We start from the raw sequence: 23,438 nt of genomic DNA, 5'->3' as shown, positions 1-23,438 counted from the left end.
AGTGCAGCTATCGAGATCCAAGTTTTTCAAATTGCAGCCTACAGTTAAAATAGCAAGAATTTATTTCTATTTATAAACTAACAATACAAAGCAAAACAATGTAAAATGTGCTTTTATTAAAATACAGAGCAAAGTAAAAATAAAAACAAAAAACAAGAGTGAAACCCACACATACCCTGATGCAACTGGGGCCATGCAGCTGCCAAAGTTGCAACTGCAGACAGTGCAGATTTTGTAGGGTCTGCATCTTCATCCAAAGCCTCTGTTAAATCTTTAAGGAAATAAACACTTTATTCTAGTGCAAATTAAAACTTGTACTTCGGCGGGAAGAAAGCAAGCCTTTTTAAAACAATGCAAAGACAAAGCAAAATGGCTCGGGATTCACAAAAGCCTCAAATTCAAAACTCAGTTCTACAAACAAAAAAGTTAAAACACACACTGTCTTAAGTCCACCCAGAAGACAATAAATGCTAGGGACATGCACTAAGTCACTGAAAGCTTTTCTCACTATGCACAAGCTGCTAAAGCATCAAATGCACAAAGCATGCACAAAGGGTGGGAGTGGAACCACACTTGAAAAGGGAAAAACACAAAAGTTATACCATATGCTCTCCTTCAACTGAATCATCATTTCCTATTACCATTTCAGAAAGAGCTATCCAAACATCAAACATTTTAGGTATGAGTATCCACCATTTGTTACTAAAGAAAGAAAAAAAAGACCAAGCTGCTCTTAAAATAGCAGGTTACATTTTACACAACTCTAAGTAGTAATCTGTTAAAAACAAAAGCCAAATGATGCCAAAGCAGCATTATACAGTCATTTAAGGCACATTAAACATCAGTAGGAAAAAAAAAGTCATCCATACAGAACTTCCTCTTTTTAAAGGAAAGCTGCCTTAGCACCAGAGGGCTAGACTGCATTGAACTTCTGTGTGTGGCTAATTTTACCTTATTCAGCTCCAAGTCATTACGCAGGTTATAAAGTCATCACATAAAAACAGACAAGGTACAGGTCTGAACTAACAAGACTATATAAAACATTAAGGTCTTGGCTACTGAATAATATGCTGGAACCACATCACATTTGTTATCCAAAAGCTTTTACTTGTTAATTTTGTAATGTCTATCTGCTATTCTCTTCCTGATCTCCCCTGCCCCCTCTGCATAATACTACTTTGGTGTGGGACATACAGGGAAGGGAAAAACAAACAAAAAAACCTACCAAGCACACCATATTTTCCTTGCTGTTTTCTGCTGCAGAACTGTTGCCTACTTTTCAAAATCCAGCACATGGTTTAAAAAGCACACATTTATACCAATGGCCATAAATCTGCTTGACTAGTGTGACAGAAGACAGACTGAATGTTCAGCTATTCCAGAACACAAGTTCTCTAAACAGGAACAGCAACAAATAAGGAGGCTCCAGCAGAAAGTAATAGAGAAAGAGCAAAAAGCACCAAATCACCAGTTTCAGAGGGTACACCCAGTTAGAAGCAACTTATTTATATTTGTCAGCCCTGCAAATTCACACTGAAATTGGGGGAAGGGGGTGTGGAGAGAACTCCAATCAAACTAGATTGCTTCTGGCTTATTCCTCAGCTGTATTTCATCTGCAGTGCTACTAGTAGTTATAATGTATTTCAGCCAGAAATAAAGTTACTTTACATTTTAAAAAAGAGCATTAGAAGCAAGTTTTAAAAGGACCAGATTGCTGCAACAAGGGTTCACTGAGTTCTCCCATCCTTCTTGCATCTGGCCAGTAGGAGCCAAGTGCAGTCAGTCAGTGAGCTCAGATGGACACACGAACAGTCAAACAATTACTGCTAACTATTTATGGTGAAGCAAAGATAGGACCATCGTTTCACCAGTCAGTAAGTCTGGTAAGCCACAAGAGACACTGCACCCCCTTGCCATGACAAAAGCTTCTCTCTTCTTCCACCATAAACAGCTCCGAGGCAAAACAGTGCCAGAAGAGCATTGGCTCAGGAGCACGATCTCCATTAATAGCCAATGCTTTATATGCAATGTCCTGCCCCAAGTCTATTCTATTGGAACATACTGCTGGAGGCTAAAAACGAGATGGATTTTTCCATTAGAATAAAGTATTTAACAGAAGTCTAAAGTCTAAACTGTATTAGAAGACTTCACATTTTAATTTGATTGGTGGATATTTACTGTTTACAAATATTTACAGAAAGCAAAAGCAAGATTTTTTTGCAGAAACCTGAATTACAAGGAAGACAGGTAGGTCTGTCCAAAAAACTGGAGAGCTGAAGCGAACTGGAGAGCTTTTTGATGAGACAGAGTGCAAGAGGATTAGAAATATTCTAATATTAGAACAAAGACTATCACTAATATAAAGCCACATCCCTCTTATAGGGCATTATAGTAGCCACTGGAGGCAAAGGGAAGCTGGCTTGGCCCAGCAAAGCTGTTCTGCTCCCCTCACCTCCATCTGCAGCTCCTGCCGTCCTGTGCCTTGCATGGAGCTCGGGATTCAGCTGCCTTCCATCCCTTCCACTCACTCGGCGCAATAAGCAGCCCCTGAGGGCGGGTGCAGCGGGTGGAAGGCAGTCAGAGCTGGAGCACCAAGCCCTGGGCAGAAGCCTCTAGGCTGGAACTAATGAGTGGTGCAGTGCAGCGCAGCAGGGGCAAGAGCAAGAGCAGCAGCAGCTCGAGGTGAAAGGGGCAGAACAGCCCACCGGGCCCCAGCAAGACTGCAGCTGCTGGGCTCAGGGCCTGCTGGTGTCTCTGAGCCACACAGGCAGCCTGCTACCCAGCCAACCCCCACCCATGCTGCCAGTCCAGGCCACAGATGCTGAGAAGGGCCTTTAAGATATAAAGAAAATATAAGATACAGACTTGAAATTTGATATTTTACCAGTGTTGACTAGAGTGCCATGACTTTATGACAGCCCTGCCCAGCCTGGGGGCTGGGAGCAACCTGGCTGTGCAGCCCCAGCCTTCTGGGAAGGTCCTTGCCCTTGCAGCTCAGCTCAAGCTGTCCTCTCTGCATCTGTTCAGCAGCACCTGCAGGCCAGCCTGGCTCAGCACCCCAGCCCCAGGTGAGGCAGGAAGATGGCATGGCCATGCTCCCTCCCCTGCCACTGGGGGTGGGGGGGAGGAAGTGGGGAAAAATGCTTGATGGGACTGCTCTGCCCTGGCTGCAGACCCATGCTGCTGGTGCAACAGGGCAAGATTAGATCCCCCTCCCTGTTTGCTTCAGGCTGTGGATAGAGGGCCTGACAAGGGCTGCTACACCCCAATGGGAGAGGGGGAAAAAAGCAAGCCCCCCTTCTTGCTCCCTTTGCCTCAGGGGGCCATTCTGACTGGTATCTGGCCACACCCCACCCCTGCTGTGACTAGGAAGCGGGGGGTGGGGCGCGCTGGCAGCGCAGTTCTGCTGTCTGGAGCAGACAACACAGCTCAACCCAGGGCTGAAAAGCATGCTGGGGGACTGATTTAACTTAAACCAGGAAGGCGGTTGGGACAGAAGGTGCATAAACTGATTTGACCCAAATCAGTTAAGTCTGATGCTACATTCAACCAGGTTTATCGTAAACCAGTTTCAGCCATTTTGAAATTAGTTTATGTGCACTGAGCTTCTGTTCTGCTACAGGTTAAGCCAGTTTCTGATCACTTAAACTGGTTTATGTGCAACTTCTGTTCCTAGCCCATAAACCATCAATTGAAAGGAGAATAAAGTCTACAGTTACTGTCCTGGATTACTCTTAAAAAAAAAAACCACACACACCAATTCCTTGAGGACTAAGACTTAAAATTTAAAATTTGCTGCCAATTAAAAAAAGGTTTAACTTCAAAAAGGACAATCATTTTGTGCCCAACTGTTCTTCTCTATTAAAAAACTTAATATCAATTTAAACATTTTTTTTACTGAAAACTTTGAGTGGTTAAACTTCAACTCCTTATGCAAGGCCAGATTTTGCAAGCCCTCCTTGTGGCTTCAGCAAGAGCTCTGTGGGGAAAGCATTTTGTGGGAACAGACCTCACAGCTCAGCCACTGCACTGTGCTAATAGAGGAGAACTCCAAAAACCAAAATTGGCTATTAAAAACAACGAAGACATTTGACACTGTCAAGCACTTATGCATACACAGAAGAGCAAGGTATAACTTTTGACAAGCCGTTAGTTGATACTGTATACGTCTCAATATATGCCCAGCTCTAGTCTACATGCTAAGCCTAGAGCAGAGGTTCCCAAACTTTGTTATCACACACACCCTTCCAGATTTATCAGCTGCCCTCATACCCCTACCAGCATACAGTTTACATTTCAACCCTTTAAATGCCAATTATAATGAAAATTAAATCCACCATTATACAATTTCTCCTACATACCCCCCAGAGATGTCCTCCGTACCAGGGGTACACTTACCAGTTTGGAAACCCCTGGCCTAGAGGCAAAGCAGCCACTTCAACCTATAAAATGTTCTCTTAGTATACAAGCTGGTAGCCGCACGGTATGTAGGAATGTTAATGGAAGATGTATAGTAACCATGCAAAGAATAAATTCAGAGTTTTAAATTATGACCATGGTAACAATTGGACTTCAGGAATCCTTTGAAGCTACAGAAGAGGTCTGTGTGAAGGGTCAGGAGAAGTATTTAGTGCTGAAGAAGTGAAGCTACGGGGGGGAGGGGAGGGAGGAGGAGTAGAAGACTGAAGAACCCTCCAAAACAGACTAGTATTAAATGCTTAGTGCGCTTTACTGGGTATGATGTGACAAATACTTGCTTCGTAAAAGAAACAAATGTTTGTAGCTATAACCAAACTTAAACAAGGAAACACCACATAATAAAAGGCAAATTTTTTTAATGTTAGAAGTGTGACAAATCATGCAGTATGCTTTTAAGCTCATATTTCAGTTTAATATTAAATTTAAAATCTGACCTTTGGTCTCAGCATCAGCTATTTGATCTTTGGCCACTTCCTCCTCCTCTTCAGCCATTGCCTGAAATATGGCAGTCAGGAAAAAAAACAGCAATTCACATAGTGGGCCTTCACTGTCATTTCCTACAAGAGCTTCCTCTAAAAGTTCTGTGAATAAAATACAAGTACTGTAAGAGCAAAGTAGCAAAGAATCAAAAATAGATTCCCCCCACAAAAAGCACAGCAAATTATCCAACAACATATTACCATGTTGGGGCAAAACATTTTCAGAGATGCTCGAGAAAAGGAAACAGTGACAACGCCCATTTGCTAAACCAGTAGCCAGCAACCTTTAACAAGCCACAGACCAGAACAACCTAGCTCATGTCCAACTCAGGCCAGGTGGCTTTGGGGAATGTCAGGGGTATGGGGACAGCGAGGGCTTCTTCCCCTGCACCTGTGCTGCTGCCACTTATCAACCCCCAGCTCTCTGGCTACAGTATAGCTGCAGCTTTCAGTTAATGGGGAGCTAAGCAGGGGCTGGACAGCTGCAAAACTGCATCCATTTTGTTGCTGCTTCTCCTTGTTTCCCTCCTGCACTCCTGCCTGCAGCATAGCCACAGGTGAAACTGGCCCCATCACAGTTCCTCCCCAGCTGGAAGCTGTACCCATGTTGCAACTGGAGAGAAGCGACAGTGGTACATATATGAATAGCTGGAAGCTACCCAGACCCAGCATACAGCTCCTTGTTGCTCAGCCCTAGTGTGGGCACAAGCAAACCCTCTACAGCTCTGCCAGCTGGATCTAGTGGCTCCACAGTGGACCTGCAGTTTGTTGACACTGCAGTAAAATATCAAACACTTTAAGTTTAAGATATTAAAAAGGTCTCCAGCAACATTTACAAGACCACACATTTCTATATTGAACTCATTTAGAGATATCAGCACTACCACCAGATGTCAGGAAGCCAAAAATCAACACTATCAGTCACTGTAAAATAGGCTGAAAATTTTGAAACTTTCATAAGTGCATTTGAGTCACACGGAACTATACAAATTAAAACATGTTGCCAAGTGATAACTTGCCTAGGGTGACTCCTTCAGGAAACTCATCTTGAAGATCAAAGAGTTCTCCAAACGCATGAAGAAATTCTAAGACCATCAGAGCATCACCGAAGATCTCTTGAGGCAATCTCGTCTTCACAGGAGTTGGAACTGGAAGTTCCTACAACAAGAACAACAACTCAATATTTTATTAAATTTTGGCAGAATACATAGGTGTTAATGCAGAGATTCTCACCATCATTCTGAGTGACATGAAATTGACATCAGTAAGTCTTTTATATAGCCTCACAGAGCTATTTTTAAAAAGACCTAATAGTGCTGCAAGAGCCATGGTTGATTCACATTATAGCTTTAAAAACAATTCTAACTCATAACAGCGAAGAGAAGTAAATCCCTTAAGGATGTAATTTAGCATACCCAACAAATCAGGGCATACTTTTAACTCAGATTAACAACTGATTTGGAATAAGAGAATACTTATCCCAAGAATGCCACTTGCCAAGTTATTTCCCTCAAACGTTTTTTCCACAACAAAAAGGTGTGTGTGTGTAGGATTTTCCAGACCAGCAAAAAAGTACATATTTTTTTTAAAAGGTGCTCAATAATGTTTAAAAAACCTGACAGTTCTAGAGAAGTATGGCAGGGTAGGTCTAATGAATGCATATGGGCCTAGGGCTTTTCCAAGAAGGAAATATGGCTGAAGGCATTTTAGATCAGCTTATCAAGGCTAGTTATAACCAATCATTCATGGCTGATAGGATTCAACAATAACTTGGGACCTTTGACTTGGACCTTAGGTGGAGACATTTGTGAATATCTGCAATCTGGTTATGGTTCTCCAAAAACATAGCTAGATGCACACTCTCATAGTGAGAAATTTCTACTTAATATTCAACCTAAATGGATAAGCACTGGAACAGGCCCCCTACAGAGATTGTAGAACTTCTTACCCTAGTAAGTGCTTACCAGCAGGTTAAACAAACACTTATGTAGGGTAAATTAGACAGGAATGATCCTGCCATGAACTGGGGGTTGGATTAGATGGCCTTCTGAGGTCCAATCCAGCCCTACTTTTCTCTGATTCTATGAAAGCTGTCTGTTCTCTTAGAGATGACACTAAAAAAAGCATGCAGTAATCCAGCAGGCCCGAGACCCAACCTATAAACTCAAGTTTCCAAGTATACCCTTATAGCTTCTACAGGCAGAATGGAAAAGAAGCTGTCAATAAGCTAAAGCTCGAATAGTTGAACTAGATGGCAACTTTTTTTCCAGTTATATGCCAACTCATACCTAGATTTTCATGTGGAGACATCCTATCTGGAGTTCATCTTTCCATCCCCATCCCCATCACTCGGTTTTCTCTACACTCCAAAATTATCTCTTACTGCAATCATGTAGCTGCCTCTTCATTTCTCATCTTGCCTTTTAAGTCTATGCCAGACAGTGATGCTAAAAATCCACTGTTCTTATGTTGTCTTTACCCAGCTTCCTCTCCTTCCACATGCAGATCAAACTCCTTTCAGTGCCTGCGTAACTTTACACTATGTGCATCTCAGCCTTTATATCTCTCATATTCCCCCATCTTAGTGCTTGCACTTCACACCATTTAATAGACTTTTCAATCCACCTCACTGATCTTTGTCCTAGACAGAGCAGAAAGCATAAAAGAACTCATCTCTGCATGTTTGTGCTCCTGACTACTCTTCTCTTCATTCAGCCCCTCCTGATCGCAACTAATCATGATATTGTATTCAAGTACAATTCACCATCTGGAGACTAGCAAGATGTCAGGCATCCAGAAGACTATATAAAAAAAAAAAAGTTCAAGTGGACTCTATTCTCTTCATTAGGTTTTATACACTATCCAAAACACCACTGGTACTAATTTAAACATGTCTGAAGGAGCATTACAAAGAATATGCGCTGTTCTTTTTTGCCTTTAAAAGAAATACAAGTTAGACTTAAAAGGTTAAGAGAAGTGGGATGGTTGCACTCAACTAGGGAGGGCCGATTAAAAAAAGCCAAAACACACCAAAAAACCCCCCCAAAAACAACAAGCAAGAATTCCTTACTTAAAGAACTGAGTTTTAGTTATTTTCTTAAAACTAAAAGTTGACTCGCTGGTTAGTTATCACTAAGCTATATTTCTTGCAGTGAAGTTCAACACATTTTTTGCTTATGAAGAGGATCCATTATATGCATATTTAAGAAACTGGGTATGTTGCTATTTTTCATCTTTCCAGGTTAACACAACAGTAAATCTCTTATTTACTAGATTTTTATTTATTTATTTATTTTTTTAGCACCATGGCCATAAGATGTTCTTGATGAAAACTGAAATTCAAGTAGTAATGCAGAAAACTGGCATGCAAACTTTCTTCAGTTAAATATTAAAATGCTGCACACAAGCAAAACTATAGGTTGTCATAATTTCAAATGTAATGTTAAAGTCCTTTAAATGGCAGATGTTGAAACAATTAAAAGTATTAAACAAAATGGATTCTCTTTTTAATTCATTTAACCAAGCCCGTCAATAGATTGAACCCTCCTGCACTTTGGTAGAAAATGTTCTCTCCTGACAGGATGACTCAGAACCTTAAATATGCAAATAACCAGAAACAGCTTTAGGTCAAGTGTTTATTGGAACACTGCAATTCGCATTAGCTTCATGTGTGTTCATTCATTCAGGATCCTTAAGTGCCAATCTTCTGTGCTTACTAGGTTGTTTAATGAAGGCCTCTTACTGGACTGTATACAAACAATCCAGTCTTCTGAAAACAAATTAACCCTTTATCTAGAAGGCTTCCTGTTAAATTAACATTTGTGAAAAGGTACGCAAGTTTAATATTCTGAAAATTCCACCCCCCCAGTAAACACGCATTCCAGATGCCCCAAAAGCTAAACCACCTGGACAACTAGATCTTTATTAGGCTTGTCAGCCCATCTGGTTTATAAACTTTGTTAAAGTAGCAATCATTCCAAACTGAAAGACTTTTGTTTTTTGTTGTTTTTTTTTTTTTAAGAAAAAACTAAAGAAGAAATCAAAGACTACAAAAAAGGAAAATAAGAGTAGTCTTCACCACAGAATCAAGATTGCACATAAAATTGGGTATAGACAACTCTGCAGTAACTTGAAAACAGGCAAGTTCACCTTCCCAAGAAAGTTAAATTAATAATTCTTAGAAGTGACAAGTAATACTAGACTAATGTGCCCAATCTAGACAAAATGAAAACCAGGAGTGTTCAGGAGAGGTATTCTAGTAGATGTTGCACTGGAAGTCCTGGATTCAAATCTTTTCTGAGGTCTTAAGTAGAAATCATTCAAATCAACTAACCTGCATCTATTCATGTTATAAAGCCACTAAACCAGTGGACTCCGTCTCCAGGCCAGATAAAGCCTGTGGAACCATGTCATCTGGCCGCTCCCCTGCTGCCAAATTTCTAAGCCCTGTAGGCTACATTTGTTGTGTGTAGGGCCCAGGCCACACACACTAGATCAGGCCTGGGGCTGGGGCCATACACTGGGCCAGCTGGACATGCCCAATCAGGACCTGGCTAGACACATTGGTTTGGGACCATGGAATGGATCTGGCCTGCAGAACACCACACTAGTCAACCTGCTCAAGGGGGCAAAAGGCTTGGCACCACTGGATGAAACAGTTTAACGTTCAGCAATGAAGCTCTAGGCTGTATAACAAGAAGGATTTCTACACCTCCCTGCCTTTCTGCCATCTGACACCACCAGGGAAGGAATCCTGCCTTATCTGCACATCAAAGAGCAACTCATAAGATACTCATGGACCCAGAGGAACAGACTTCCACCGTCAGCTTCCTCTGTACTAAAATTAAGTTTATTTTCTACCTATCGGGACTTTTTACCATCTTTAAAATTTTCCCTGAGCCTGAGGAAGGGCGCGTTGGCCCGAAAGCTTGCAAAAAGATAATTTTTTTGGTAACTTCTTAGTTGGTCTAGTAAAAGGTATCATTTATGAACCAAGAGTTCTAGAGCTTTGCATTCCTCAATAAAGCTGACACTTTAATAGCAAAAGTGTTTCAGGTCAGGTTTGGGTGCATTAGCAGAGCTGTGCAAGGCAGAGGTCAGCAACCTTAAAATTTAGCCCACCACTTCTAAAACAGCTCAGTATGAAGGTTGGCTACTGCTTGCAACCTGTCCAACTCCCACCACCACTGCTGTCCCTGCTTGGTGGGCCAAGTAAAATCACTTCCAGCCCACAGGCCATAGGTTAACCCCTAGCACAGAGGAACTTGTGAAGTGTAGTTATATGCTACTGCAAGTTCATGTAGCACTTATACCTTAAGATCATCACATTCCATGTCTTCTCTAGGCTTACTCCACAGCTTTAGGTATTCCACATATTTTCGTTTTTCTTCACGTAATTTCTCTCTTTCCTGAAATAAAAAAAAACAAAACACAAAAACCACCAACTTTCAGAATTAGCCATACAATTGGTTGTATTTTATTACCAGGCTCTGCTACTAAAGCCCTGCAATTCTATTCAGTAAAATTGAAAAAAGCGTACAATTATTTTGTGAACAATAAACAGTTATGTTCAGTAGGACAATAAAAATCCGTTTTTCTTTTGTACAAGATCCAAGACGCTTAAAGTAAAAATAATTGCAGAATCAACCCAATAACGAGCCCAAGGATTATCAAAATGGGAGATATTTTGCAAAAGCAGTCATGATAAAGAGGTACAAATTGGAACATCTAACTGATCAGTAGTTTTTCTTGTTCTCCAACAGATAGAAAACATGCATTTATAAAATTAGTCAAAGGGATACTTCCCACTTAAAATCTGTTGGTGAAGAAAAGGTTTGAAGCACTCAAACATCAGGAAAGTAATACTTGGCCAATTCAAATGTTTACCTCGAGGCAAAACAATTCAGCAGATAAAGATACTAGCCACACTTGCTATATTTAGATGTGGTTACAGCAAAATGTAAGGCAAGGTAAACAATTTTTCAAGTTCAAAATGTATTTCAAGTAGGAGACAGTAAGATGGTCAATAACATGTTCCTGAATGTGTCAGACTACCATCAAAAAAAAATTTCAGCATCTACCAAAAAGCTTATCATCCAACATATCACTAATGCTAAAACAGAAAACAAAATAATCATGATTTCAGATGTCACCTTTAATTGCTCTCATTACTGGAATATATAGCCTTTCCCACACATTAATCTAAATGGCACATGTATATAAAGTCCTTTGTTCTTCATAATAACCTACAAGGTGCAAATTAAGGAACATCGTAACTAAAAAGCAAATAAGCCAACCAAAACCAGAATGCCATTATACTTTCCAGTATTTTATAAGTATGCATATATGGAAGTCACATTACTTTTTCTTTTTCAATCTTGAGTCTCTCTTTCTCCTCTTTTTTCTTCATCCTTTCTTCTTCCACAATCTTTTTTAGCTCCTCTCTCTTTTTCTCTTTATCTTCTCTCTCTCTCTTCTTTGCTTCTATGGCATTTGCCTTCTCTCTCTTTAATTTAGCTTTTTCAAAAGCTGAACAGAAAAAGGACAAACGTTTACCATATTGCAAATGAAAATAATTATGTGAACCACTTTAAAATAGACAGATTGATAAATAGTTACCATGTGAAAAGGTATTGTTATGAACACTGAATTGTTTCTATGCCAACCAAAAATTCCAATTCTGCTCTATCCAGCAATATTTGAAGATCAGAATCCTAAACATTTGAGTTTGCAATATCATTATACACAGTCCACAGAATGGTTTTAAGGAGATGGAAATCTTGTACATTTCCCCTAGCATATAAAAACGTGAGTTGAAAAAGTTAAACAAGGAATAACTTGAATAACTAACAACATTTTATAACTGTATAACCAATGCACAGTTGAGGAATGTGTGCGCCACATTAAGTTGCACAATCAAGACAGGTATTAATTTAGTTTAAGTAACAAAAATTGCCTTAGAAGTTGAGAGTAAGGAACAAAATGAAATTGTTTCCAATTAGAAATAGGGGCCCCGAGACAAAACTGAAATACTGACTTGTAAGAGTTTTAAAAAGTTAGCAGGTTTCTAGAACCGAGTCTGCCACCTGGTTTTAATTTGGAAGTCAAGACAGTACTGTTTACATCCCTATAGGAAAGGTTTAATTTCCACTGCAGTTTAGTTTAGCTGTCATGTTTGAGCTATACATTAATAGGATTTCATAGCAGCTCTTTAGATCAAGTACTACTTGCAACCTAGCCAGTGCCACACACCACAAGTCTCCATCCCTCCCCCAAGAGTACCCAAGCTGCCTCTGCTTACCCTCACCAGCAATCCCTATCCCCAACAGCAAGAGTGACAAATTCCATAGTGAAGGTAAGCACCTAATGTGAGAGCACCAAAGGAAATGAGCAACAGAGCAGCTGTATGCCATGGATCTCCCCCCTGCCCCCCCAATGTCACCTCAGACCACTTCACACTTTTGCAGACTGGATTTAACCTCTTCCTGGACTGGGTTTGGCCTGTAGGCTGTTAATGAGCATTCTAGCCAGGTAGCGTAGAACCCAAGGGCTGACAACATACATAATCTTTACAATAAACACATGCCACCTCACTTCTAGAAACAATTCAGTTTGGAGCTGTACAAAGAGGGCATTTTGTTACCCATCTATCCTTGATCATCCCATCAAATGAAAGTTCAGCTAAAACATCTTGTGCTAATGTGAAGAACTAGATCAAATCTCATCCTGTAAGAATCTGAGTATTCAAGCACCTAAGTGTCCTCTTCTCTCCTTTGTCACTTTCAGCACATAGGGGTAAGTGGCCTCCATATCGACCTCTTTGTACAAGTGAGCCCCTTCTTTTCCCCAAGTGCTAGTTTTCTCAGAAGATAAAGGAAAGCCTCACATAAGAATGGAAATGCCAAAGTTTCTAAACAAATGCCAGCCCCCAAGCCTACTCAGTTAAGGCTCCTCTTCAAAAGGAAGAATTGGCTTGCCTGAGAAGGGCTGCAGAATAATAACCAGACCTTCTCTCTAAAAGAAAGGGGCACTGATTTAATCAAAATCATATTTAAGCCATTGTTGTCAAACCAATGTAAAAAGCTCTTATTTTGTTTCAAGCAAATGATTTTGGTTTAAGTCCTATCTGATAGAGCCCCAAAGTATCATTAATACAATGAGCTTTTGAGCCTGCAGGAACTGGCTCTAATAATCAAAGAAGGGGTTAACTTACCCATGGCCTGCATTTCTTCTTTTTGTTTCTGAAGCCGGGCCCTTTCCTTTGCTAATTTGTTTCTATTTCCTTGAGTATTTGGTTTATCAGCCACTCTGTCTTCCTGGAGTGGGGGGAGAAAAAGAATCATAGTATCTTTAACAGGAAAATATTTTAATTCATCACAATCTTGGAAGAGTTAAACAAAAACAAAAAACAACAACAACAACAACAACAACAACAACAACCAAGTATACACTGTAGCTTTGCTTCATATTAAAGCTACTGCTGTGGCTTAGGCATTTATCTAAAATGGGAGAACTGAAACTGTGTTTTTACAGTTAAAATTACTTAAATTTAAGTAGGATGCGTTTCATATTGATTTTCATCTGCTGTTGCCAAAGAGGAGACAAAATGTAAAGTTATTTCTGTAGCTGATAGAACCACCCGAAAAACCCAGACATTTATCATTATTGTATTTCCATTAATTGGAAAAAAAAATTGCATTTCAAGTGTTCTTACTTTCTTCCTCATATCCCCATGTTTACTGAGGAAAATGAGAAGCCTTAACATATTGCAGTTTTCAATAATTTAATCTGAAATAAGGAAAATATCTCAATGTAAAGTCAGTTTTAGTATTACTTACATGACTTATAGATGGCCTCTTTGGAGGCCTCCCTCGTCGCCTGGTTGCAGGACTGAAGATAAACGTGGGTGGGTCATCAGGAAAAAAGTAGGAGAAAGTTTGTTCTGCTATCTTGTATTTTGCAACTGATGTCGCCTTAGCAGGAAAGTTGAAAACAGATATTAATTGTTAAGTTAATAGTTCTTCACGCACAAACTCAGTTAAGTGAAGAATTCAGGAAAACAATGAAACTACCTATAAATTGGTTAGTGAGGGTAAAGAAACTGTATTCTAAAAAATACAGAAATAATATAGTAAGAGGTGACTGATAAAGGACAGATCTCAAGCATCTCACAGTTGCTGCTGAATAGTAATGGTAATGGAATATTTGTGCCTGAGCAAAGAATTTGGCCTCAAAAGAATATACGTGCAAACTTCAGTTACAAAAAGTCATTTTAAAACGCATTATTTATTGAAAGGTAGTTCTTACATATTTGTCAACGCTGAAATTCAAGGGTAAGAGTCTTGCTCCCATTTTGGTGTCTGTATGCCATGTAAAATTTCCCTTAGAAATGGTGCTGGGAAGGGGGCAGGAAAAAGGTGCTTGCAATACAAAGACCCCAGGCAGCGCTACAAGACAACAGGCAGCCCAGGGAAATTGCCATAACTTAGCCCAAGAACCTCACTAGCCCTCAGACAGCACAGTAGCTTGAGGTTATTAAGATCACTTAAATCTGACCTAAGCATCCACCCTCATATTCTGCAAAATCTAGAGATACAGTACAGGTAACCCCCACTTAATGCAGTTTTGCTATAGCGCTCATTAAAAATACTTACCTGGTTTCACTTAGCGCTCAGTGGTTTCGTTAACACTCGGTGCGGCGGGTAGGGAGAAACAGTGGTGGCAATATCAGTGGTAGCTACATCCAGGGAAGCAGTGAGTGGCAGCTGGCAGGGCCCAGGGTAGGGTGGCAGGAGCCCAGGGTCCACTCCAGCACATGGTGCTGGAGTGGCCGGTGGGCGGGGAGAAGCAGCAGTGGAGGCAGGCATGAGCGCAGGGCCCGGGCTGGTGCAAGTCAGTGCTCAGACACGTGCAGTGTTCCCCACCCCAACCCACAGTGGAGCCAAGCCCACAGAGCTCCACTGTCCCCAGGCTGCAGCCCGTGATCCGTGCCACTCTGGTCATGCAGTCAACCACTGGAGCCCCACTGCTCACTGTTAAATGCCTAGGTGGGCAGGTCCCTGACTTAGACCCCGCAGGTGGGGCGGCTGGGGTCACGCACAGGTGCGCTGGTAACCAGCAGGTGTGGGCCAACAAAGGCCATCATGGCAGCAGAACAATGAGGCCAGGAGGAGCCGTTGCCTTCCCTGGCGCTTCCAGAAAGGCCCTGCACAGCCTCTGGCAGGAGCACAGGAACCAATTATTTATTTATTTACATTAAACCCTATGGGAAAACAGGTTTTACTTAATGTGGTTTTGCTTAGCACTCAGTTTTTCCAAGAACCAATTAATAGCACTAAGTGGGGGTTGCCTGTAGAGGAACTGACCATGGAATTCTACCACAGGCTTTAGCATTCTGAGTTTTGCCAGTTTGAATCAATCCTAAAATGACAAGAATCCTAAGCCCACTTGAGTCAAATGGATTCCAGCATACATTTCATCCTGCAGAACAGGACACAAATGCTGTAAGTGTAATCATTTGTGTAGAACAGGGGTTATCAAACAGGAAAATGTGTACCCCTGGGGGTACTTGGGAAGGCCCTGGGTATGCGGCGTGCTGCTGCTGCCACGCGTCTGACCGCCAAAGGACCACCCCCCCTGCTCAGCAACGGACTGCTGAGGGACCCCTCCCTGCTCCACATCTGGAAGGGGGTCCCTGCCTCAAAAAAAGGTTGAAAACCCCTGGTCTAGAAGGATAATTTTTACAGTAAACAGACACTAGCTTGTTATGACATGACTGACTAGTGTATTTTGTATGATTTAAAGAACATATCACTTGTATGCTATTGGTGATAAAGAGAAGTTAACATACTAGAATTCCTTTTCTTGCTTAAACACACCATCTGTACTGTATTTCAAAGGACATCTAGTAAAACCTTATTTAAATTTTGAGTAAAAAAAGAAAAAAAAAAAAGTTAGTTATTGGAGAGAAGAGTTTCTATAACAGGTGCCATTTGGAGCAACAGACAACAGTGCAATTTTAACTATAAACTTTTTATACTTCCATACCAGAGTCCAGCCCATTTGTTTTCAAGAGAGTCAAATACCTATTTACAATTAAGTTTAGTAGCCATAAGAAGTGGAATTTACTCTAGCCCAGAAAACAGCTATTTAAATAGATAACTTGAAGAGAGAAAGTACAAACATTAATTTAATATTTCTAGATCAGTGTTCTCTCTTTCTCTTCCCATCCCACAAAACAATTTCACCCTCTTATTTACCTTAGTTTTAATGACTCCATCATGCTGTTCACAGTGTTGCTTCAAAAAAAGTTTAAGTCTATCACGAGAAAATAAATGTTTTCTCCGGCTGTAATAGGAAAAAATATGTTACCAATGATGTTTGATCTACATTCTCTTATTACTGCAAATTTTGAGATTTTCTGTCTCATTTGAAGTACACTTTGCCCATTGGAAAACTTGTCTTGTTTTCCTCAGTAAGATTGTAATTTAGTATTATTGTAGCTAAATATTGCTCTCAGAAATTCTAATGAGAATAAATATTGCTTCAGAAATAAGGTAAGAAACAGCCACTTAAGTTTTCCACAACAGGGAATCTGACTTTGTTTTAAAACCATAGAGGAGCAACATCTCACTTGCACATGTGTGTGGGTGCACATGCACAAAACCATGAAAAATCCTCTACAGCCTATTGTCTCTACATGAACCCTCAATAAAAGTTAACACACCCCTTATTATTTTTGTTAATACATATTAAGAAGTGGCAGAAAAGGTTCAACCAAAACTGCAACCTCACTACCTGACAGGGCACGTGAACATACATAATAGGAGGGACAGTACCAACGCTGAAAAACTTACTAACTAAATAGCATGCAATAAGATAAACGGTATTTTGCAAAGGCCTCATTTCAGCAAAACAATATTTAAAAGAATGTTTGAAAGTAAGCACATGTTTAAATGCTTCGTTGAACAAGTTTGGATTGTTCAATTAGGACCAAAGTGACTTGGCCAAAGTTGCATAAAAATGGTCTCCAAAACAGCTGGCAGTTGAACTGAGACAGCTTAAGAAACAATATTTTAACCTCAACATTCTTCCATCCCCAATCCTGTGCAGATGTTCTTATTACACAAAGAAATATTTCTAATATTATTAAAAACAAATTATAATATAAAAAGAAAAACTGGAACTAAGTTATTTGTAATACTTCAAATGTTACTGGAACCAAGCTGATTTCCACAAACTATTAACTCAAAAAAGGTTTTGTTTAAACTCATTGTCATTTAAATTATGTAGTTTTATGTACATTAATTCTCTATTTTAAAAAGGAGTAAAAATATAATCTTGCCATCTGTAAATCAGTTGAAAGTGATTGCAGGACTTTATTCAACAGTTCAATTTTTTTTTTAAATAAACACAAACACCACAATACAGTCAACATAATGCAAATAGACTTAATCATCTGTTTCAATATTTTTCACTAGAGACTTTCAACTAAGTATTATTAGTCTGTTCCTGATCAAAATTATAAAGTACATCAGATAACCTACACGATACATCCATCAAAAAAAATAAGGCAAGTAATTTTTACCTTAACTGAGATGCTTTTACAATTACAGATTCATATAGCTCTTTTTTAATAGGCTGGACTTTGTACTTGAATAAGGAGGGATCAATTATGGCTTTTTTCTTCCTAAAAATAAAGTAAAATTGAAGTATTTTAAAATCAGAGACACAAATAAATTCTGTAATAGACATTTTAAATCAAAAGCTTTAAAATGCAAAGCACAATAAGCTCCTGGAAATACATAAGCATGTAAAAAGGCTCACAATTTCCAGTGGAATGAGAACACTGACCCAGTAAGAACATTAAAACAAACAAACATTCTAAGTCACACACACACTTACTCATACTAAATCTTAAAACAACAACAGGATAAGCTAATTTAATAAATACAATTAGTTTTGAAGTTTATACTCCAAAATGCATGGGAGTTATCATTACTTCCAGCCATGACGCAAGTCACTATACTACTGTAATAATTTAAATGCAACACTGTAGCTGTCAATATTCTTAAAGGAAGAGAGTTTGCATGACAATACATTCATTTCTCTCTCTTTTTTTGGGGGGGGGGGGGGAGGAAAAGGAAGTGATTGACAAAACAGAGTGAACTAAAACAAACAAACAAAAAACCCCAATTAATTTACTACAAATCAGAGGAACACAGAAGAGACTGAATGCTTTCCTGATGGAAAGTACACGAGTTTTTGTAACCAACTTAAAAAAAAAAAAAAAAAAAAAAAAGAGAGATCATTTCTCAAATGTGGGTCTGGGAGACTAAATAGCAGGATTAAGCTGCACCAAAACAGCTATCTCCATTACCTTAATAAAAAAAAAGAATTCTCATGAGAAATTCTTTAAAATTGCTAGATAAAAACTAAAAGGTCCAAACACCTTCTTGAAAGTTTTATTTATTTGATTTAAAAACACTACCACCACCCTACACACCGTCCAAAAAGGAGGTATTAGGCTTGTTCTGGGCAATGTATCCACTGGACTTATGGATTACAACTCTAATGCAAAGTCTTGGGCACACTATATTTAAAGCTAAGATTTTGTCACAGTGGCAAGGAAACCATTAATCAGGATGTAGGCCACCACACTAAGTCAGAGTGGAAAAACACAACAGAAAAAGATGTAGTTCAACCAGGGGTGCTAGCTTCTAGAAAAAGAGTAGGCACACTAGCCTTCTGAATTAGTCCCATGAGGCAATACTTTGTATGAGGGAAATGCCCTCAGTAGGATCATTTAGCTGCTGTACACATGCATCAAACTTGCTTGGCAACCTTTCTATGAGTACTCCTGCTTCCCTTTTCTGTCCCCCCACCAAACTTACTATTACAGTGCTAAAAACCTTATCCTTAATTATATACAATCAGATATCCATCAAAGGGTAGATATGTCAAACTACCTCATTTATACAGATCACTCTCTCAGAAGACTGGTTAATATATTGACTAGCCATCTTCCCTCATATATAGGTAACAGAGACTAATTAGGAAGTCAGTACAGCCCTATTTAACAGGAATTTTAACATTTCTGCTGATTTGATAGCATAATATTCATTAATTATGTTAATACTAAGCACACCTCTTAAATTTGGGACTGAAAGGCATATAAAGAGCATTTTGGAGAAAGTAACATCTTACAGGTTTTCAGCTGTGGATCAAAACTTTTCACTGTTAATCTTCCATATTCTAAAAACCAAACCAAAACAACAAAACCCCCCCAGAATAGTTAAGGTCACATGAAGATTTGTATTAGAGCACTTCCTACATGTGAACCCAAATGTTTAGTTTCCTCCTGTACATTAACACATTTATTCAAGAAAGGATGGATAGATGAATAAATTAATAAAAAAGTTCTCTCAACACCCAATATTCAAGTAGAAGACAAAGTAAATCAGAATCACTAGCAGCAAAATGGAAGTATTTTCTAAACACATTATGGGTTTTTAGTAGATTCCCAGGACCAACACCAGATACAAGAAAAACTGAGACTGATGACCATCAAATGAACCTGAACTTCTTGTTGCTTTGGCCCAGGAATAAAAACTAGTCTCATAAATTTATTCTACTAGTTATAGCAATATATTACCATAGACTGAGTGTCTATTTCATAATTAGATCATTAAAAGACCCTATACTACATACCAAATTCACCTCCCTGCCCCAGGGTCCAGCATAACTACTAACTGAAAAACAATAAAACACAAACACTCAGCCTAAGCTTGGCGAGAAAACAATAACACACCTAACGTTCTCCCTAGCCTGCCTTTCTTTTGGCTCAAAGAGACAGTCCCACCTCCTTTAGTTCCTATTTGGAGCTGAAGAGATGCACCTGGCTGCATAAATTAGCAGTAACTATCCTGAATTTTAAAGCACCTGGAACTGAAACAACTAACAGAAGAGGCTTGCACATACAAGGGCTCCAATCTGCTATCCTAGTGTCTTCCATCTCTGCATATTGTCTAGCAAGAAGGAGGAGCAGGGATTGCATTTGTTTTTTTTTTTTTTAAAGGAATTACAAGCTTTTAATATTTTCCATCACAGTGGGTGAGGGACCATAATCCCATAGTGAAGCAGAAAAGGAAGAAAAACTCTTTCCTTTCTACAAGCTCATAAGGTAAGATGCACCTATCCATCAGGAGTCCAAACAGGATAATTGTTAAACAAGAGAATGGAGAGGGCACCATGGAATAAAATAGCTACTAGATCTACATCTAGGCAGATGACACCAAAAGAGCAGCAACCACTTATCCATACCCAATCTATAGACTGAAAGTCTAGTCCCTGCCAGACTGTAGCACTACAGCCATGTGCCTGTGTAGGTTGGTGGGATGATGAATCCCATCTAAAACGAGCCTCATACAAAGACAAATTTACTTTTACTCTGTGCAGGGTAACAAATTTATTTTCTAGTGTACAACCCAGTTATCTATCCAGGGAAAATCTGCACAACAGTGCTTAAGACGGTCTAAAATTATGCCATAAATACACCTAATAGCTATTTAAAAAAAAGGCGGCAATGAAGCCTTTCTATTCCCACAACTGCTCACTTTGAGGTGTATTAAGAGCTCTCTCTAAAATAAGTAGATAGACTAACAGGCAAGAGACAGCAAAAACTAATCTCAGTCCGATCTATGTTACAGGGTCAGAAGCTCAGTGTTTCACATTTGGTCATATCCACTCACTGCTTATAGTTAAAATAGCATCCAGTAACTTCCTTTATTTATATAGCACTTAATGAGTAGTAACACTTCCTGTAACAGGAGTCAATGGATATCTTCTTCTATCGTGTGATAAGGCATATTCTCTTACAACTCTGATCCATGTAATGTTACTAAAGACAGGAAACCAAGACCATTTTCTTAGCAGCACTCAATTTGTCACAAGAGCTTTACACTACCTCCTTACTCAAACCACAGCTGTTTCAAATGAAGCAATACATGTTTGAAATCGGGCAGAAGGCAGGGTGGTGTTACACCTAATAGACTAGCTAAATCAAACATAGCATAGGCTTTTTTAAGCAGCAAGCTTATTTCTTCATCAGATGCTGTGAAGGGACACACCTGATGAAGTAAGCCTGCTGCTTATGAAAGCTCATGCTATACACATCTCATTTAGTTAGTCTTTAAGGTATAAATCTACCCTTCCTTCTTCCCAAGTCTAGACTAAGGTGGTTTATTACCTACCTATGCTTACTGACCCCACCACTCAGCTGAATGAAATAGACTGCAAGCAAACTATACAAGAAACTTGCTCAGGTATGCTCAGATTTTCTCTCTCACCAAATGAAAGCAGATGAATATCATACCAAAGGGATTCCAGGCAACCCATCTACTCTCTTCTACATACCATTCAGCCTTTTCTGACAAGCTTTACTCTCTCCAAGAAACTGAGGAACCACCTTAGTGTTCTGTACATCAAACAAAACCACCCAGACATAACAGTAATTTACCAAGAAGAAGCCCATGCATCTCGCCATGAAGCCCATTGCAAACTTTGCGAAGCCCATCGCAAAGAATTATGCCTTAAACTGTCAGACTGATACCAAGAGGAATTTATTTTTTATATGGAAAATTCTCATCCCTCTTCTATATTTCCCCTCATCAAATTTTACTTGTACCACTGACAGAGTTTAAACAAAAGATTGTACCAGTCCACTTGCTCTTCCTACTTCCACCTATAGCAAAACCATACAACTGAGTCTGAAAGCTTTTCTGTAACAATGAAGATATGATACACTTAATCAAACTTCTAGGGAAAAACTGGATAATGAGGAGGAGAGAGATGTTATTTTGTTATTCAACAAAAATAATAAAATAAATAGAACAGGCCAGACAACTTTGTATTATCTTTTCCTTATTTACACTAGGGTGAAATCTCTATATAAAAATATTATTAGTGTAATAAACCTGAATTAATGTTTTTAATGTTACAAATATGGCATAGTTTTGCTCAAAAAACCCCAGTACAAATATTTGTTTACAAGCCTGAAAATGACCCCCAGAAAAGAGGAAGAGCGAGGCAGAGTAGAAAACTGTATGCCACTACAATCCTGATGACAATGCCTTCTCAAATGGAGTAATGTTTCTTACACCTGAGTTATTTTCTTACTAAAACTCTGGCTACACGCACTCAAATTGCCAAGTTTGCAACACAAGACATCTGTGAATGTTCAGACTGTTCAACCAGCTGAATATGCTGAGAGCACACCAAGTGATCTGCTTCAAACATAAGCACCACTAAACCAGGTTAGCCTCATTCTGAAAAATAAAATCCAAAATGTTGATGCATTAGCACAAACATCATTTACCCATTTTGCACAGATGTGCTGTGTGTTTCTGAATCATCACTATCGCTGATGACGATAGTATCTCCATCAGTGCTGTTGATGTGGCCATTAGCCATTCCATTGTGATGTGTTGGAGGTATAACTTCCAAAATCTTGCACTGCAATCTGAAAAAAGCAATAACATTTTATAAACATAAAATTACTCTGCTGATGCAAAAAAGTGAGAATTCATTCACCAATTTTAAAAGGTAAATTTTTAATACAACACCATCTTGTCTACTGCAAAAATTTAAAAAAAAAGTTCTAGATATTATATGAATTCTATTATGCTACATATAAAAAATAAAATGTGTAAAAGTGCAAATTCACCTACTTTATATACACACCAACTTGACCAATCAGGGTAGCAAATTATGAGAATGTAAGCAAAATCATATTATTACATGCAAAGCAATGTTGTTTACTTAGATGCCGTCTTACAGTTTAGTTTGCAATCAATGGCAGTAAAAGCTTTTGTACTTATTTTGTCCAAATGACAAAAAATGAAGTTGTTTAAAAGCATGTTAGTTGTTACTTAGAAATCAGATAGTTACAGAAACCTTTTACATTAATTTATATAGTAACCTAAGGAGAAAGCACAGGATTTTGTGATGCCAAAGAATTTATGCTAGAAGATCACCCTCCACTATGTTGATGACCTAAATAAACAAGGCTAAAATGATCATGTGTATCTAATCTTTTTATAATGGCCGATTTTATCTCCTGACACACATTACAGCTTCATCTGGCGCGTGCACACTTGACAAAAAAAGCAAATCCATTCCTTTGCCACCATAAATGCTAGTTAATTAATTTTGTTCCTTTAAAAACTATGTTATGAAAAATGCATAATTGACACTCATTTAACATAATGGATAAACATATCATAAACAACTACTTCCATCCTTTTCTGGAACTTCTAGGTAGTTATTTTTAGCATAATCTCTCAGAACCTATTTGCACCATAAAAATTATTCATTGCACACAACAGATGTTGTCTAACATTGTAACTAAGTATAACCAAGTCCTTAGTCTCTGTGTGTGCACACATGCTCACACGTGGAGGCAAGGTAAGAAGATGCGTGTAC

General features: G+C 39.0%; 1 protein-coding gene across 1 annotated transcript in view; it reads right to left on the bottom strand.

Moving 5' to 3' along the window:
* The window catches only part of BAZ1A (bromodomain adjacent to zinc finger domain 1A), a 118,383-nt gene that overhangs the window by 40,393 nt on the left and 54,552 nt on the right, over window positions 1-23,438 (bottom strand). The window contains exons 4-14 of the mRNA XM_014519282.2: window positions 22,333-22,476; window positions 17,545-17,646; window positions 16,217-16,304; window positions 13,796-13,930; window positions 13,171-13,273; window positions 11,320-11,486; window positions 10,271-10,366; window positions 5,978-6,116; window positions 4,914-5,060; window positions 176-271; window positions 1-38 (exon numbers count right to left, since the gene is read on the bottom strand). Coding sequence (XP_014374768.2) covers window positions 1-38; window positions 176-271; window positions 4,914-5,060; window positions 5,978-6,116; window positions 10,271-10,366; window positions 11,320-11,486; window positions 13,171-13,273; window positions 13,796-13,930; window positions 16,217-16,304; window positions 17,545-17,646; window positions 22,333-22,476 — 1,255 coding nt within the window. The remainder of the gene's footprint in view (window positions 39-175; window positions 272-4,913; window positions 5,061-5,977; window positions 6,117-10,270; window positions 10,367-11,319; window positions 11,487-13,170; window positions 13,274-13,795; window positions 13,931-16,216; window positions 16,305-17,544; window positions 17,647-22,332; window positions 22,477-23,438) is intronic.

The sequence above is a fragment of the Alligator sinensis genome, unplaced genomic scaffold (genome assembly GCF_000455745.1).
Source record: "Alligator sinensis unplaced genomic scaffold, ASM45574v1 scaffold280_1, whole genome shotgun sequence".
NCBI classification, from domain to species: domain Eukaryota; kingdom Metazoa; phylum Chordata; order Crocodylia; family Alligatoridae; genus Alligator; species Alligator sinensis.
Note: the sequence above shows the minus strand (reverse complement) of the source record. Positions and strands in the feature narration are given on the sequence as shown.